A 19239-nucleotide genomic window follows, 5' to 3' on the forward strand; every position below is an offset into this window, starting at 1 on the left:
TTGAATGTAGACGCAAGTTGTTCGATGAAATGTCTGAAAGAGATGTGATTCATTGAACTTCTTTCATTGTGCTTATGCCCAAAAAAAGAGAAATGGAAAAGGCTGTTTAGTTGCTTGGAATAGACCTCCATGAAAAATCATATGGGTTGTTTACTGTTGATACTAATTCTTCTCTGCCATGCTTACTAATTCACTCAATTTGAAGCCACTATTTGAAGAGAGAAAAAATCTCCAAAAAGGTGAGTATTGAATCATTATTCAGTCCCATTGTTGATTTTTGTTATTGTTCATGAATGCGCTAGTAATTGTAAATTGAAATGATCAACTAAATATTCTACCTACTTCTAAAAAAATATTCTTTTATTATTGATGAGTGATGTCCAATATGACTACAAAGGTAATTGTTTATGCGTCTGTCTTAGTCCGTCTATTCTAATTCAGCAGTGTGTAAAGTCCTTGAGTGTCTTAGTTCGTCTATTCTAATTCAGCAGTGTGTAACGTCCTTGAGTATGTTGATGCAGAAACTCACAGTGCAAATTGAACAATGGAGGAAAGTTGCTGATGCAGCAGCAACTGTACTGTCCGGAGTAGATATGAAAGAGAGAGTTGCTGAGAGATGTAGGTCAACGGACAAACAACTCTTTGATGTTGGATATTTTGGTTTCCACCCTTTACCATTAACACACGATGATTTTGAAGATGGATTTGACAGTGGAAAAAAGAAAGGCTCTGGAATTCGAATGTTCGGCGACTTGTGGAAGAAAAAGGGTCACAAATAAGCAACTTCAGTATCTTAGTGACTGCATTTTGCATTTGTTTCCTATCTCGCTTGCTTCTTTTTAAGGTTCTGAAAATATTTCGCAATAGCATCTCTAGTTTTTATTGTATTGTTCTTATTCGAAGAATGGTACTTTTGTCTATAAGAATTTAGTTTATCAGTATATTTCTTGTTATTTTGTCGAATCATCAAAACAACTTCGATAGCTTGTTCTTTTGCAGTGAAAATTTTGAATAATTTGATGCATCAACCGATTGAGCTGGACCGAGTGGTTCGAACATCCCAATAGTTTATATTCTCGATTTGCAAATCGAGTTTGCAGGATATGCAAATCGTGTTTGCAATCTATATTTTGCAAATACAGTTTGCAATTTACATTATGCAAACACATGTTTGCAAATCAGATTGTTGCAAACACTTTTGCATAACAGATTTTTGCAAACACGTCTGCATAACAGATTTTTGCAAACACGTCTGCATAACAGATTGTTGCAAACACGTCTGCATAACAGATTGTTGCAAACAAGTTTGCAGAAAAACGTAAAGGAAAAAAACGGCATTTTTTCTGGTTTTTTTTTTTTTTTTGAAAAAAAAGTATTGAAAGTGGATCTTGTTAGAAAGCTAATGAAAAATCATTTCTAAATATATAATTTTTATAGAAATCCGACATCTCAAACAAAAATTATATCGATTTAAAATTTAAAGAAAAATAAAAAAATTAGTTACACAAAATGACAAAAAAGAGTATTTTAGTATTTGCACACTTTTTGACCTGAATAATAATTTTCAAATGTTTTGTGTTTTTCTACTTATTTTCAATATTATTTTGACCTTTTTAGAAATTACCTCTATGAGGTTACTTTCAGCTTCTTGGTGTCAGTAAGTTACAATATTTAACGTAAATAGTAAATACAGGTGATAAATAAAAGAAAAAACTACATTCACCATTTATTCACATATAAGAAATATCCAAAATTGCTAAGTGTGAATTCCACAATAATGGCTTGTTTAGAATGTCTTATCATTTGCATATCTTATACTCAAGTCCATCTAATAGGAAAGGGACATACAGTTAAAGGTCAACCCCATAACAACTTAGGGTCTCCTTTAAGTTGGTTAGTGTTGTTTTGAAATTTTGAAAACGATAACATATTCTTCATATCTTAATGAAAGCAGGGATACACTTTACGGTGTCTTTCTGAGTAACTTCAAAAATCAAGTTATCGAAATAAATTTATGAAATTTTTACTGTATTTTAAACTGATTTCAGAAACGTTCAATTAAAACAAAATAATTAAGAGTTATTTCATGTTTGACCCCATACTTTGTGACTTGTTTCCTTTTTAACCCCCTATTTTTTGTAAATTCAAAATTGACCCCCTCTTGTTAACACCGTTAGTTAATTTTAATGGTTAATTTTTTTGTTTCCAAAATTACCCTTCTTATAAAAGTGATTTTTTAATTCAAAATTGCCCCTCTTTTAATTTGGACGCATTCCCTAAAAATTTCAATCTTTTAAGACCAAACTAGGGGGCAAAATGAAATTCACTTTAAAAACACTAAAGACACCTCATCTCTCCCTCTCTCTCATCCATTTCATCACGTCTGTCCTCAACATCATCTCTCCAAAAAGATAGACGTGAAAGGGAAGACAAGAAAAAAAAGTTTCAAAGTCGCCGAAAACATGTGCCGGTCGGCGACCTTCTCCGGCGAACTTATGTGGAGAAGGTGATGTGGAAATTTGAGTTGAGGTGGACAAAAAGAAAATAAATGAATTAAATTACAGAATTACCATGAGGGTAGAATGGGGTGGCTTAGAAAAAATTTGGGGGCCAAACAGAAAGTTGGGGGCCGAATCGAACTACCAGACACTTATGTGGGCCAAAACGGTGAGTTGATTACAAATTGCGAAATTAACCCATAATAAAACTAAAACGGAAAAGATGAATGAGAAAAAGACGAATCAAGTTGTTTCTTTTCTTGAGATAGTGAACACCTTAGTATTAATACCGAAACCAATCTGGTGTTTGTCCCCCAGGACACAACGGTTGTACCTTTCAGTTTAATGACAATAAATATTTCAAATCTTTGAATGGATCAGAACTTTGCACAAGTAATACGAACGACTAACGAACTGATTTCTTAAGATTCGAAAGGCCTTTGCAGAATATGAATGATAATGAAGAATTTTACTATCTTGTTAGCTAGCATTCTGTTTTATATTTATAGGAATATTGGCAACACTTTAGATGAATGTCTATAGACAAATATCTGCTTTCAAACAGTCACATTTGACAGTTATCTTTCAGGTGCGATCTGTACCTTTGGATCTCAATAGATCTCTTTTGATCCAGTGCTCTGACACTCACCATTAGATCCTCAACAAGTCTATCCTAGTACGCGCTCAACATCTTGTTTGCCAGATCGCTTTGACCCGCTCCTCACATCTCAACAGTTGGATTAGATCTTTGATATTATAAACGAAAGGCTACAATCGCTCCTCACGACGATTCGTATGTGCAAAATGCGTGTGGGAACCTCTAAGACGTCCAATGCGCCATAAATCCCACGCCACACGCGTGCATTATGTGGTTTGCGTGATTTGCACCACACATAAGACCTTATCATTTAATAGAATCTACTCTTACACATGGAAGACTCTTTATATAAGGAAGTAAGAGTTGCAGTATATCTTAGATGTGAGACTAACTCTAAAATACAATTTGCGGTCAGGCTTTTCGAATACCACAATATTTTGTTAATGACTAATTCATACGAAATCAGATTTAGACAAACTTTAGGTCTAACTTCAATGTTCGAAAAGATGAATTCAACAAAGCGTTGTCTTCCTGATTTAGATAAGTTAAACTCTCTCAAAATTACAAAATACGGTCTCACTAATGTTTAGCTAGGATCTCGTTCCAACCGTTAGTCCGTTAGGAGCTCCTCTTACTACTTCTAATTGAGTTTTAGATAAGAACCCTGATGCTACGTCCGACCACAATCCCGCCTGGGGTATGTAGCCGACTGAGATTTAGAGAGACAAAGTACTTAAATTTCTCTCTCTAAATCTCATCCGGCCACATGCCCAGGCCCAGATTGAGCCGGGATTGTGGCTGAGTATTTGATCATTTTCCTTCAGATAATTAAATGATAAAAGAAAAGTTTTTCGATATTGTAATCTTCACAAGAAAATTTAGCAAATGTGAGTAAGGGTGTAAAAAAACTACATTATTCTCCGGTAGAATATACAACACACGTATTACGTCATCCCTCGTGTGAACAACATCATCAATGACTGTCTAGTCCTCAGCTAACCGTAAGCTGTGGATAACCTAAGGACGGATGAGGAGATAACGGCGATAGCAAGGGAAAGTCAAAAACACCGTTAACATCTAAACCTTCCCAAATAGACGTCCAACTTGACGGCGTTAGTTGACTTGTTCCCGGGAAATTTGCAACAATAGAAGGCTTGATGTCAGATTCCGACGACTGCTCTCTCTTGATTTGTTTGACAACTTTGACCTCTTCTAATTCAATTTCAGTGTTTCGCCTTTTCCGGCAAGTAAGGGTCACCGGTGTGTCAGATGGTTTACCTGCTTCAAGAGGAAAATTCAAAATCGCTTTGCTTCCTCTCATCTTGAAAGCAGCAGAATCGTAAGCTTTAGCAGCATCAATTGCTGTTTCAAAGGTACCAAGCCAAACCCTAGATCCTTTTCGACTTGGATCTCGAATCTCAGCTGCGAATTTCCCCCATGGACGTCGTCTTACTCCTCTGTATTTCCTCATCTCACCGGACTCCGACGAATTCTGTACCGATTGAGTTTTTCCAGTACTTACCAAATTATGCGTCTTTACTGAAGGAACAGAGATCATCAATGAAGGTTTTCTATCATTAAAGGAGTTAAATTCTGAACTTGAAGTTGAATTTTGCTTTATTAATTTTGGAATTTGAGGTTTAATTTCGAACCCAAAGTAATCGTTCTGATTCTTAATGGGATTAGATACGAAATCTAGAACATGGGTACTTTGATTATCGTCCCCAAATCTGATATAATTATCAACATCTTGATTTGTAACAACTGAATCAGAAATACTAGAAACAGAGGTTTCAGTATGTGAGTTTGATTCATTTTCAGAAACAGAATTAACTTCTTTGGCTGGGATTTTAGAGGTACAAGCAGTGATTTGATCGAGAAAACTTTCCATAGAAGCGAAATCGTCAAGGAGATGTTGCCTGATTAGATCAAGAGCTAATGCTTCATCTTTTGTTGCCATTTTCAGATACTTGTAGAGAGAGAGATTTTAGAGAGAGAGAGTTTTAGGGAGATATAACAGAGTTTAGATGGATGGGAGAGGGTTTTAGAGAGAGAGAGAGAGAGTAGAGAATTTGAAATGGGAAAATAGAGGTGGGTGGGGATTATATAGGAGTGAGAGAAAGCATCTTTCCCTTTCAGACGATACCAGGAAATTTCTACCATTTTATAAGAAGGTAGCCATCACCTTTTTGTTTCCTTTCATCCTTTAATTTTTGATTTCACATTTTCCATTCTATTACTATACCTTTTATTAGTTTTATCGGAAATTAGAAAAATAATTTAGGGAGGGGACTGTGACAGAGTTAGGATAAACATAGACGGGCTCCCGACGAATTTTGACGCATTAATTTAGACCCTTGATTTCGTTTTCCCTCGAAAGTCAATTTCGACTTTAGTATCCTATATTATTTTCGTTGTTTATATCGTCTCTACTTTTTTTGATTGCAGGAATATCGTATCTGCTTAATTGTTGTTCTTTTATTGTCATGTAATCGATGTTGAATTTTTAGATCCAAATCAGTGGAATTATGAGGTAAACTAGATTGAATTCAAAATATGTGATGTTTGATTTATTTAAAATCATTGCTCTTATTACGAGAATTATTGTTAATAATTAGTAATTGTTATCGTGGTTGGTAAGGGATAACATTTTGAATGGAGAATCAATCTATCCACTTATAGATGACTTCTAAAGAGAGTAAAGACAAGTAAAATATCTTCATCAAAAAAAAATGTACTAAAATATTGCATTTGAAAACGTGGGCAATTATGATTTATTTGAAGAGGAGATAAAGATATGGGTGACATAAAATGTCAAGTGGGAGTAAATACAGATGAACTTTGAAAGTCTACAAGGCCAAGTTGGATTGTTTGATTACTACTATCAGTCATATAGTGGCTATTCTTCAAAATCAAGGGGGTAATATGAGTTTGTCTCCTAACCTGTGTTTACACTTTGATTACATTCAACTGTGTGCGCCCAACTAATTGTTCATACCAAAGAAGAATCAAAGCATCTGTATTATTTTCAATGCAAAAAAAAAAAGCATCTGTATTTTTTTGGTAAGGGTTTTTCGACACAAAGAAAAGTCTCCAGAACATAAAGATTTTAGTCAACGACATTTCATTTTGAGTTATAGGATATATTTATGTTTGAGTCTAAAAATTAGATTTTTTGTTTTTTTGACCTCTATTCTTCATCTCATCTTTCTCTCTCCTTCTCTTTCTCTCTGTCTCTCCTGCTGCTCTCTATCTCTCTCCCTCAAATGGTTTTTTGGGTCCAAATAGCGAACAAATATGTATATCTTCGAAATGGAGTTGAGATCTTCTATATCTTTGTCATACAATGATAAGCGATCTGTGATGAAAAATGTACAAACCTACATCCAATGGATCGAAGTCTTGATGTGTAATGTGTTTACGGTGAAGCCCTAATCGGTTTGTAATTGAAAAAAAACAAATAAAAAGATCTAACGACCAATTAATTTTCTAAACAGAGACAAAAGAGGATACGAAGATGCTAATCGATTAATGATGATGAAGAACTCCAAATCAACATGTGATGAGAAAATGTACAAATCTACATCAAATGGATCGAAGCCTTGATGTGTTTATGGTGCAGTGGTTTGACACACCTCTTAAGCCCATGAGGTCGTGGGATCGAGTCTCGGTGGAAGCAGTTTGCCATCAAGATTTATCCCATGTAATTTAGGCTATAAATAAAGTAAATAATGTAATAAATTTGTCGGGCTTTAGGCCTCTTCTATGTTGTTGGACTTTAGGCCTCTTTCATTCATGGTATTAGGCGGTTATCGGGCTTCTCACATCTTCATGACGTATCAGTGCCTTGTAACAACTACGATCTTTGTAACGACTAACGTAGATCGTAGTCGAATTCTAAAAGAAAAAAAACAAATAGATGAATACAAAGCTAAGAACTTCAAAAATCGATATGTGATAGACAAATATAATGTTTGATCTACTCAAACAAATAGATGAATACAAAGCCTTCAATGAAGATGATGACTTCTATCTTTCAAAAAAAAAAAATGATGACTTGCGAGTTTGTAGAAAGAAGCCAACGATGAAGATGATGCAGGTGGCAAATCCTCGGGATGAAGGTGATCAAAATCTGAAGAGAGGGAGAGAGAACAACACGAGAGACAAAGAGGAAGCGCGCCGGAGGGAAAAAGATGATGAGATGAATACGACGGGTAAAAAACCACAAATTTAATGTTTGAACCCAAAATAAAGATGCCCCACAGGTCAAATCTTATTAACTGCAGTCTTTATGCCCCCCACTAACTTTTCTGTATGCCCTAAAGCCCCCGCCATCTCTTTTTGCATACTCAATAATAAATTTTGGTGGAAAAATAAGTTTTGTATTTTTTGTAGTTGTGCTTCCTCCAAACATTCATCTACTCTTATATTTTTTCACTTTCTTCTTTCCTCGTCACCCCCTCCAACCGCTGCCACCAACTCCCCCACCACCACAACCTCTAATTTCGACCGTCATTATCGTTTTCACTCCCCACCTCTCTCCCTCCTTCCCCCTCTCTTTATCTCTTACTCACTCTCTCTCTCTCTCTCTCTCTCTCTCTTTTTTTTTTTTTCTCTCTCTCTCTCTCTCTCTCTCTCTCTCTCTCTCTCTCTCTCTCTCTTATATCCTCTATGTTTCGGAGAACGGGAATACCCCCTCCCCAGAACCGTCGTCTTGTTTTCGGTATGAAGGGTCGGCTGAAAAATCAGATGTTACTCCGTCTAGATCTACGGTATATTCAAGTGAAGCAACCTCCGTTCGGAGCTAGAACTCCCAAATCCAGGCGTCTTTCGTCTAGATAACACGATGAAGGGTTCAGGCGAAGCGGCACTCCCCTTCGTCAGAACATAGAAAGAGAGAGATAGAGAGGGAGGGGCGGAGAGAGAGATGAAGATAAGAAGAGGTAGAAAAGAAAAATAATTTCGGCGAGGGTCACCAATAGAGAGTCAACCAGAAATCCTCTTCAAGCGACGTTAGGAAGGGTGAATGTTTGGGGAGAAAAATATAATTTCCCCACCCATGAAATATTGTACTCCAATTTTTTTTTTTTTTTTTGTTTCCACGAAACATAGACCTAAAATTAACATTCACAGAGTACCTACTGTTTGTAGAATTACTACGTAGATCGGTAAGTGCACTTTCTTTTTGTTGTAGAACCAACTGTTGATCGATTTATACGATATTTGGTTATGGTGGTAAAAGAATGAGATAATTCTTTTTTAACCCCCTAAAGAAACTTGATCTGTAATTGTTACCTAAATGAGATGATCGAGGTGAACAAGATGAATATAAAAAGATGGACATGAAGATGAAATAGTTGATGAGAAACGAAATGCTTTTGGAAAATGAAAAAACAACAAATCTATATCATTTTCTTCTTTGTTTAATTCTTATTTTTAGTTTATTCGACTTCCCGATTATTTTCATGTTTTATCAGATTGTTCTTGTTTTTCCTTGTTCAACCAATGCATTAGAAGAAAACAGACTAAAAAGAAACGGTGCTTTTAGATTTTGAAACCTACTTTGTTTTCTTGTTCTAGAGACGCCATCCTTTTCTATCAAAAGTGTTGCCCTAGCCCAGTGTCTCGTCCTCCACAAATCTAGAAGCGCTTCTCTCTTTGAAAAGTGAGGGCTAAAAACAAAACCCAGAAGGAAAAAAGAAAAAGAGTAGCCGTGGACGGCAGGATTCGAACCTGCGCGGGCAGAGCCCACATGATTTCTAGTCATGCCCGATAACCACTCCGGCACGTCCACTATTGATGCTAAAATACTTCTCAGTGCTAAATATAATGTTTGTCACCGACTTGCTGGACACACCCAGTTCTCATAGGTCACGGCTTTGGGGCATCCTAAAAAGTCTCGGGAGAATAAAGAGTAAGTCAATCGAGATTGACATACGAGGCATATTCATCTTTTAGCCTAAAAAATCATTTGATTATTTTTTATCCCGCAATTTTCATCTTAACTTTTCTTTCACCACCACAACTTCCAATCACCACCACCATTTCCTACCACCCCTCTCTCTCTCGCACACACACACGCACACACAATTCCGGTGAAGAGAACTATTCCCTCCGACAGAACATTTCGACCTCGAAGAGGGTCCTTGGAAACCTTCCTCAGAGAGTTTCGTGGCTTGTGAGCCACAAAGCATTTTGTGGTTGACCAGCCACAAACCTTTCGTGGTCGACCAATGACTCCGAAACCCTATAGTGAAGATGAACCCTAACAATCTTTGGTCTTTCTCCGTTGGAAAAAAATGAGATGTAACCTATTGTGAAGATGCAAGTGGTCGGATATGGTGGTGATGATCGGAAGTTGTGGTGGTTAGGAAGAGGTGAAGATGAAGATTTGGAAACAAAGACTTCCTCTCTGGTTGTAAATCCTAGATCTGTCTTTGTGGTCATCAGACTCAAAATCAATTGACAATGAATGAATAGGACCTAGACATTATATTATTGGTTACTAAATCACATTTCTCTTATGTGGGACTATTCTCACAAAATCCTCTTTGTTTCCCTTCTCTGGTAAACGATAAGAACTTTTCTCCTTCGATAATCTGAAAAGAGTAAGTCTTTTTCATGTTGACAAGGGGAGAATCTCGGTTGCTTTACCATGAAATGGAGGGTCTCCCTTTGCTAGCTTTGGCTAAGGAGAAAACCTCCTCTTTCTTCCTCTTCCTCATCCTTCTCGTATTCTCTTTTTATTTTCTTTTTAGTTTCAACTTTCATAGACCAAGTCAAGAATGTAGAGCTATGGGGATTATAAAATTGTGTGTGCTTACATAGCTTCCCATGCTCCCAATAATCTATTATTCTACCTTAGTCCATTTGAAAAACTAAAAACTAGAAAGCTTTCTTGAAGTCAAGAATCAAATAAGGAATCTCGTAAGGAAACAAACCCAAAAAAGGAGGGAAAGTATGAATGGGGTTCCTTGCTTCTCTTTTCACCAAAAAGATGTAACAAGCAATTCCATGCGGCTTCCACAATATCTAGCTTCAAGGCAAAATAATTGCCTTCTTTCACCATAAATATGCATGAGATCAACTCAACCAACTTTGTGAGAAACTCTCTGTTTCCTAAAGAAAATACAAATTTAAAATGGGGTTGGCTACTAGTATCATGGGCAAAGGTTAGTAGAAGTTCTTGAATCTTCTTCATGTTCTTATAATTTTAATTAATTAAATACTTTAAATAATTAGTCATTATTTTTGTCTTGGTTAGTTTCTTGAACCCCTAAATTATGGGTCTTTGAATTGAAGGTTTTTATAGGAAATGGTTCCATAGTAACTTCTGAACATGGTTGAAGGACTAGGCAAATCCTGAAATCCATCTTTTTTTTTTTGTCATGAACTAATGAAATACGGTTGCACATCTCATTTTTAACTTTTCTCACCGATCCAAAATCGTTTTTTATAGTCAAGTGGAAAAATTATAACCAATTTAGAGTTTCAACTTTTGAGGTATTATGCAGTAAGACAATTTTTCTCGTTATCGCCTTTACTTTACTCTCTACTTATCACCAATTTGAATTTGATTAGGATTAGGTTCTCATATGTCTGCGTAAACTATGAGATTTCTTTCATTGTAGAGGCTTCTTTTGTAGAGTGCCCGAACCAAACCATATAACTAAAAGTGTAACTTTAAAGGCGCCCAAAAATGTTATTGACACCCCTTTTCTTCAGACTCACCATCTAAATTTGCAATGACGGGGGCGCAAATAACATTTTGGACGGGCTGCTTTAAAATTATCCCTACTTAAAATTAGCAAATATTGAAAGCCTATTTATCCTTAAATGAAAGATAATTGTTGTTTTAATTGCACTTTCAGGGATCCCCTCACTAAATTCAGTAACAGATAAAGCCTATGAGCAATTTGCTAATAAACATATAAAAAATGTGGATGACTTTCATATTGCAATCCTTGATACCTTCAGGTAATTAAGTTCTTCTCATAATCTCATGCATGCTAGAGAATGTTGGGTAGCTTAAGCATCTCTCACTCTGAAAGTTATCTCAATATCGCCAGACCATCGGAGATTTTTATAATGGTGAAATAGATTTTCCAAAAAATTTAATTTCTTCCACATTCTTTGATTTTAATTTCGATAGACTATTCTTCGGAGACTTGACTAGATCCTGATGGTAGTTCTCGTCCGATACCCCCATAATTTAGGTCAAGGGTAACTGTGAAAGTTCATGTTAGTCGGTAGAATTGAAGATACGAACTAAATAAATAACACAATAGTTTACGTGGTTCGGTCGGAGGATCACGACCTACATCCACGGAGAAAGCCATGAATGGCTGGATTATATTATCTCCGCAATCGTGGGATTGATTGGTTACAGACTCGAAGACTCAATGCAACTCAATTCAATATAAAATACATAGAGGTCACTTCTATTTATAGAGTGATTCGGGTATCTTATTTTCCTAAGACTCTATCTAGGATAAGTATAAATAATATCTTCGTATATCTTGGACGGTTGATACGGATATCTACGGATCTCAATTCATCTCGATCTTTATACTCTAACACTCCCCCTCAAGTTGGAAGCGGAACTTGTGAAGTTTCCAACTTGAAAATTGAACTTGGAAAAGATGGATGTTGCTCGCATATGATATGATTCAAACTTGAACTTGAACTTGTACTTGAATTTTAATTTTTGTTTAATGTCGAACAATTGTCAATGGTGCTGAATTCTTTGTCTGCAACTTGAACTTGTAATCGCACATAAACTTGATGTGATATTCTTCTTCGTAAGCTTGAATCTCGTTCTTTTCTTCTTTGTTTCTTTCTTTCTCGAGCTTGAATAAAATTTGGTGAGTGGGAGAAAACGATACGTAGTTGATGATGTAGTTGATGATGGAAGAGAGGAACTAGTGGATCCATGAAGAGGATGATGAAGACATAGTGTCACAAAAAGAAGAGATGGGTGAGAGAAAGATAGCGTCTCGAAACCATGTAAATTTTCACACTCACGTGAGAGAAACCATGAGGGAGAAACCACAACCCACGAGTGATATCGTGAGGGAGAGAGATATAAGCTCGTCGGATTACAAACCGAGAGGAATAAGGTTGATTACTCACAAAACTGAAACGAAATCAGTGGTAGCTAGTAAGGTGATGTCCAAATCGAAGAAGGATTTCGATTGGTCTAAGAAAAGGCAGGGAGATCATTGAAGACAGGAGGTCCACCATGACCGTTCACTCTTCTGACTTGAGCATCTATATAGATGGAGATAAAAAGTAGAGAGAGAGGTGGAGGATATTAATTGCATGAAGGCAACAAAGTTGGTTCAAAATTCTGGTAGCCTGATTTACCATATTCCACCTTGTGTGAGAAAGTGGGTTTGAATTAAAACAACTAGTTCGGTGATTCAACTCGGATTGTCCATGCTTAATTTGTTTGCTGGGATGGATGACAATTGAGAATTACCATAGCTTGAATCATACAGTTGTCTTGAATACAAAATCAAAATTGCCCAAAACAGATTGATAGTTAACCCTACTTACTTTTGAAGCAGTATTCAAATTATCACCCAACATCTTCGTGATTCGAGCTACCTGATTCAACCGGATAACACTGTGGTGGGAAGAAGATGATTTCAGATTAGGGTTTTGAAGAAGAAGGGTTTTAGAAAAAAACAATTCACAATATTGAATACATCAAACAACATTGGAGGCGAGAGATGGAATTCGATGAATATCGAGATGAAGCAAAAATTATAGTAATATATCCTACTAAATATGGAATTCGACTCCTTGTTAACAAATCCACGACAGTGATGATTGGACGATAAATACAACAAAAAAAGTTGTTGGAACTTGTGGAAGCTTAATCCGGGTGCAAAAGAAACAATTCGGCAAAGATCGTTTTGAGAAGAGAGGGAATGATGGATTAAGGTGAGCTCATCGCAGCCTATAGAACGACAATATTAAGGCGAGTAAAAAGATATTTGAAAGTTGTAGAAGCCGTTTACGGATTGCTCGAAGCACATCCAATATGTTGAGATGTGGAAAACATCTGTGAAATCAAAACCATTGGGAGAAAAAAATAAATTGAAACAGTGGTTTGAAGGAGAGATAGCCATCCACTGACGTGGTGCTTATATTAGATTCAATGATATGTGATTGAGTAGTAGTCAAGATGTAAAGACTATAAAGATGGGTTTCCAACGGAAGGATGATTTTAAGTCATTGATTGATTCAAAGGTGTTGGTTGATATTAGAGTGATTACACAAGATGATCTTGGATATAATTTCTTCTTGAAAATCCATAAGAAGATGATCGACTGATAACGAAATCACAACGATTGAAAAAGTCGGGAAAGTGCGGAAACAAAAAGAACACGAGATTAACGAACCTGCTCTTGATACCATGTGAAAGTTCATGTTAGTCGGTAGAATTGAAGATACGAACTAAATAAATAACACAATAGTTTACGTGGTTCGGTCGGAGGATCACGACCTACATCCACGGAGAAAGCCATGAATGGCTGGATTATATTATCTCCGCAATCGTGGGATTGATTGGTTACAGACTCGAAGACTCAATGCAACTCAATTCAATATAAAATACATAGAGGTCACTTCTATTTATAGAGTGATTCGGGTATCTTATTTTCCTAAGACTCTATCTAGGATAAGTATAAATAATATCTTCGTATATCTTGGACGGTTGATACGGATATCTACGGATCTCAATTCATCTCGATCTTTATACTCTAACAGTAACTCTGGTCAATGATCGCTTGTAAAATGAATATCACTTGTAAAATGAATACAAGCTCTTTCCTAATTGAATGTGGTACTATTCCAATATTGCTTATATAATTAGATTACTATTTTTAGTTGTTATCCGATGGGTCAGAAATAAATCAAAGAGTATACAAATGTATTACTGTATGAAAGCTATGCAATTTTCAAAGCGAAGAATTTTGTCTGATGATATAACTCTTGAAATGGTCATAACTCCTAACTGGTCATCTTGATTGGCTCTCAACCCATCAAATCTTACAGCCAGATATCGAAAATTCTATTCATCCCTCCATTTGGTCTCTCCCCAAGCCTTCCGCCTGATGTGGCGACATATCAGTTGAATATATACTCTCACCATTCTCTCTCCAGTTGCTCCACGCTCAACTGATATGTCGCCTCATCAGGTGAAGGTTTGGGGGAGAGACCAAAGGGATGAATTGAACTTCTCTATCTTGAGGCTCCTATCCCAGAGAGCCCAGCCCCAGGACTTCTCTGTTGGGGCAAAGGAGATGGGCTCCCAAATTTTGAGTTTGAGAACCCAGGCCAGCCCTATTGGATGATGATTTAGTTATTTAATGAGAAATGGATATCTGCTTGCATCTTACACTTGAAATATTATGAATAACTGCAGCAAGATCAATGGTGCTCTACCCGGCAGGCATTATAATGTGCCGATGAGGGAGACCGTTGAGGTATGAATTTGAATTTTCCTTTGCAGGACTCCGGTGAAAAGAACAAAACTAAGTAAAATATTCTAAGAAAACTCTGGTGGGAAAAGCCAATGTACTGATAGAACTTAACCCAATAGACCACTTGATTCTGGTTTGCATCTAAACCACAGAAAGCTCTGTCATTTTGTTCGCGCGAAATACTCCACTAGATAGGCCAAGGATAAGGCTTGAGAATGAAAACATGCATAGATACATTCGTACAAACTAGTAAAGAGGTAGCTAATACTGAGGAAGAGCTGAAAAAAGCTCATTAAGATGATACGTTCCGTCGATAAGTCTGTCCTATTGCACAAATTGGACCTGTTCACCATAGGCACCCCCTGCTTCACGAGACAGTCGCTGGTCGTAATATTCTGTTGAAATATTGACCAAGTGAAGAAAGAGACTTTAGTTGGAATAACCTTTTTCAGATTTTTCCGTATGGTATTGTTGAAACTTCATTTACCTCCTCGACTTTGTGTAAGAAATCATAGGTAGATCTAACCGAAAAGCCTTTATTTTTGTCACCAACCTAAACCCTAGTGTCTGATTCCAAGTTCATACAATATTTACTTTTTGGCAGACGAGACTATCTTTTATTGTTGAATTAAAACTAGATAATTTACGCGTTAATTACTATCAAAATATTGCAGAATTTCTTTGATGAGTGGTTAAGAATTACCGAAGAAAAACAGAGGAAAGAAAAGTTCATTGAGTTTATGAAGAATTATGTAGTGGAGGATAAATTAGATGATCTTACGATAATGGTCGGAGTAGCAACACCACCCGCAGCCATGGCAGCGAAGAAAGCAGGAGAAAATCTACCACAAATTAAGATGATTAGAGCCATTCCTGACATTATTTTTATACCATCTGTAACACTTGTAACCCTAATCGCCATGAAATTCACGAGAATGGCAAATAAAAAGAAAGAAATAGAAGAAGAAAATGTGGAGGCAACTAAAAGTTTAGAAACAAGAGCACGAAATGTAGACAATAAATGATGTCATATACATTTATATATAAAGTAATGCAAAAAACTACTTATTTATTTACAATTGATATTTGGAACATTGACCAGGTTCAAATTTAGAGCAGGGGAAATCCTATATATATGTATATATGTGTGTGTGTGTGTGTGTCTGTATGTAGGGTACGATGCTTTGGTTTCTGACGAGACTTGTGATATCGAGAACTTACCTGAGGAGAAGAAAACTCTAGGGTGGAAGTGGGTTTACAAGGTAAAATTTCATTCAGACTCTACATTCGAGCCGTTGAGAGGTAGGTTGGTGATTCTTGAGAATCTAGAAATTGAAGGGATTGACTACATGGAAACCTTCGCCCCCAAAACTAAAATTGTTACCTTGAGGGTATTTGTTGTTATTGTGGTAGAAAAGAACTAGGAAGTGCATCAAATGAATGTACATATATATAATGCATTTCTCGATCGTGATCACATAGAAGAGGTGTATATGAAGATGTCACTTGGATTTCAGGTGGAGAGTTCCACAAAGTATGAAAACTCAAAAAATCTCTTTAAGGTCTGAAACAAGCACCATGATGCTGGTTTGCAAAATCATTCATTGCACTGAAGAAATACGAAAAATCATATCCAGATGATTCCTTTTTTACTCTACGACATGGTTCAATTTTCTTAACGTTCAAGTGTACGTTGATGACCTGACTATCTCAGGTAGTCACTCCGACGATATTCAGAAATTGTTTTCACATGAAAGATCTGTGTACTCTTAAATATTTTTGGGGGTCCACGTGGTTGAGATGTATCTGTAATTTATCAACGCAAATATGTGCTTGCCATTATTTCCAAGGTCGGCCTGCTCGAAGCTCGACCAACTATTGTACCATTGGAACAACACCATCGACTAGCCGTGGCTATTAGTCAAGAGGTTGACGATCCATAATCGACGAAATATTTATTATACAGTGGCATTTTTTATCTCAATTCATGCAACACCTTCGAGCAGATCATTGGGATGCCGCATTACGAGTTAATAGTTATCTCAAACGTAACATACGTCAGGGTATACATTTACAGAGCAAGTAATCTTTAGTTACATAGATGGTTTGATGCGGATTAGATGGTGCCCTCTCACCAGATTGTCTCTCACTGGTGGGGTGGTTTTCCTTGGCGGCTCACACACTTCGTGGAAAACGAAGAAATAACACACTGTGTCCCGTTCCTCTGCTAAAGTTGAATATGGGTCTATAGCTATGAATAATTTTGAACTGAAGTGGTTAAAAGCCATTTTATCACCCACGACCCATATCTCTTCGTTGTAATAGTCAAGCCCCTCTAAGTTTATGTCAAAAATTTGTTTTTCACAAAAGGACGAAGCCCATTGAAATTGATATCACGCAGTTCGCGAATTGCGATGACTTACTTGTTCGTATTACTGCTTTATCCTTTGCTCCACTCAATTTGCACCTGGTTCATATTTTCACCAAGGCATTGAAACTTGTCAGTACGATCTTCTTTTCCGAAATTGGGCAATCGCGATCTTCATGCTCAGACTGGGGAGAGAGGAGGGGCGGTATTGCAAATATTGGTTTTTTTTAATGAAGAGTGCAAATATTGGTTAATATCGTATTTTGGAATGTAAATCTTAGATTTTAGGAAGTACCATATATATATAACTTTAACTACTACAATTGATGTTCTTAATTGGTCTGATTTCATTCTAAGATATTTTAGAGCCGAAAATTTTACTCGCACACACAATTTTGCTGTATTAACACACAACTTGGTTTTTTTAATCCATGTCAAAGGGATGTATGTGTGCATATAACAGAAACAGTGTGCACATAGAAAATTTCTCGATTCAGGTTGACCTAGTGACTATTGCATTTATTTTCTTGGACAAGTAACGAGACATAACAAATTAAATCTGAAACCACCATTGTGTAGATAATGGGAGTTTTAAACGCGCCCTCTATATGCGTTAAAAGGCCCCGTCCCCGCAAACATTTATGAGTAAAGTAGGCGCTTTTGACACCTAGAGGAGACACTTTTATACTTCCCTTGACGTAATCATAACACCACTAGCCATTCAGACGGTATCTCGTGACTAAAAGGTAACATCTGTCAAGGTCAAAGTACGTTATTGAGTAGACTAGATCTCTTTTTTTTTTTGTTGAACTCAGTAGACTAGATCTCACTCTGCAATTTAAGGAAGTGCAATCGATCTAGATATTGGATGAATAATACCTTACTAATTGACCACGTAGAATTCTTGGACAAAAAGAACTAGAATCTTTCGAATAAACTTGTGAGATATGTACCTCCGCCTTAAGATATTTGTTATACTATTATTTAGTATTTACAGACATTTGTGGCTACGTAATCACGAGCCGAAAAATCACATTTTCAATGCTCAGAAACTCATTTTCAATGCACACATAAACCTAGAGTCCCCTAGTGAATAAAGACTTCATTCCATGATCACCTCAGTCATGACTAAGAACACGAACTCATTTCCCATGCCACGCACTTATAAGATGACGAGTCATAATCTCTTATTGTACCACATATACAAATACACACAACATTGTAAATAAAGATTAAACTCATATTGCACAGACACTCTAACTATTACTTTTAAGTAAATATTGAAACTTGTGTAACAAAAAAGAAGAAAATGTGAAAAATGAAACTTTATCTTTTGCGCTAAAAAAAGACATTGTAACCCTTCACTTAATTTAACAATAGCTGCTATGATCCTAACCAAAACCTAAAACCTTAAACTATTGATAAATGTAAATTCCTTATGGTTTTAGCAGAGACTCCTACCTTCCATCACCCCTAAGCCCTTTCCCCTCTCCGGCTCTCCCCTCATTCAATGATCACATAATCACCTTAGCTTCAAGATGCAACTTGATCTATTTCTCCATCATAAATCGTAGTCTCTTCCTGATGTATGTCTCCGACATAAACTATTTATAATTCTAATTCTTTTTCAACTAGAATCATGAACTTAATGAATTAGTACGAAATGCTGATAAACTAGCGTAAGGCCAAAATAGGTAATTGTTCATCTCCAAAAATAAATAATTTGTATTTGAGAAATAGGCAAGTCATGTAAAGTTGTATGTTTGAAATTCGCAGTCACTCCTTATTGGTCATTAGCCCATTATATTGAACATTTAATTGTAGTGAACATTTAGGAAAGTTTCCTCTGAAGTCTGAGCATTATATATATATATACTTCACAATCATTTAAAACAGATCCAAAGAGTATCATATACCCAAACTTTAGTGGCTAACATAATAATAGAATCTGTACCAAAGAATATCATATTTGATTTTTATTTATGAGGGAATATATGATATGGATGTATGGGTGCAATCCAATTTGATAATCTAATCAGCACTTATCCAATCCACCATTGTCTATTAATTAATAATTATGTCCTTGTAGACTCCTGCGTGGATCTCACCATTATTTATTCTTGGCTTTGTTTGTTAATGGTTCAACCCAACATTTCATGTCTTCTTTTTTCTGCTAAAAAGATCTCCAACTAACTAATCATATATATATGTATGGAATCTAATGCACCAGCACTTTCACAATCCACAACAACCAAGCACCAAATAAGAAGAGTTAGAATCAAC

General features: G+C 36.3%; 2 protein-coding genes and 1 non-coding gene across 3 annotated transcripts; 1 reads left to right on the forward strand and 2 right to left on the reverse strand.

The window, feature by feature from the left end:
• Positions 1-3932: 3932 nt before the first annotated feature.
• On the reverse strand, positions 3933-5322 carry LOC147536871 (ethylene-responsive transcription factor 5-like). Its single transcript, XM_086643009.1, has one exon. It carries the CDS (start codon positions 5054-5056, stop codon positions 4088-4090), a length of 969 nt encoding a protein of 322 aa, XP_086499135.1. The 5' UTR covers positions 5057-5322; the 3' UTR covers positions 3933-4087.
• Positions 5323-8808: 3486 nt separating this feature from the next.
• Positions 8809-8890, reverse strand: TRNAS-AGA (transfer RNA serine (anticodon AGA)). Its single transcript has one exon. It is a non-coding gene; the product is annotated as a tRNA-Ser (tRNA).
• Positions 8891-10162: 1272 nt separating this feature from the next.
• LOC147536873 (calcium ion-binding protein) lies at positions 10163-15667 on the forward strand. The gene is made up of 4 exons (XM_086643011.1): positions 10163-10268; positions 10968-11073; positions 14531-14591; positions 15263-15667. Exons 1-4 carry the CDS (start codon positions 10238-10240, stop codon positions 15611-15613), a joined length of 549 nt encoding a protein of 182 aa, XP_086499137.1. The 5' UTR covers positions 10163-10237; the 3' UTR covers positions 15614-15667.
• The last annotated feature ends 3572 nt before the right edge of the window (positions 15668-19239 follow it).

This window comes from Eschscholzia californica, unplaced genomic scaffold (assembly GCF_041429995.1).
Source record: "Eschscholzia californica isolate CP2 unplaced genomic scaffold, dmEscCali1.0.p SCAF_5, whole genome shotgun sequence".
Taxonomy (NCBI): domain Eukaryota; kingdom Viridiplantae; phylum Streptophyta; class Magnoliopsida; order Ranunculales; family Papaveraceae; genus Eschscholzia; species Eschscholzia californica.

Excerpts from the sequence above, each read along its gene's own strand:
- LOC147536873 (XM_086643011.1), top strand. The coding sequence starts at position 10,238 with ATGGGGTTGGCTACTAGTATCATGGGCAAAG. Across the intron at positions 11,074-14,530 it reads GCAATCCTTGATACCTTCAG|CAAGATCAATGGTGCTCTAC; the intron begins GTAATTAAGTTC and ends GAATAACTGCAG. Across the intron at positions 14,592-15,262 it reads CGATGAGGGAGACCGTTGAG|AATTTCTTTGATGAGTGGTT; the intron begins GTATGAATTTGA and ends AAAATATTGCAG.
- LOC147536871 (XM_086643009.1), bottom strand. The coding sequence starts at position 5,056 with ATGGCAACAAAAGATGAAGCATTAGCTCTTGATCTAATCAGGCAACAT.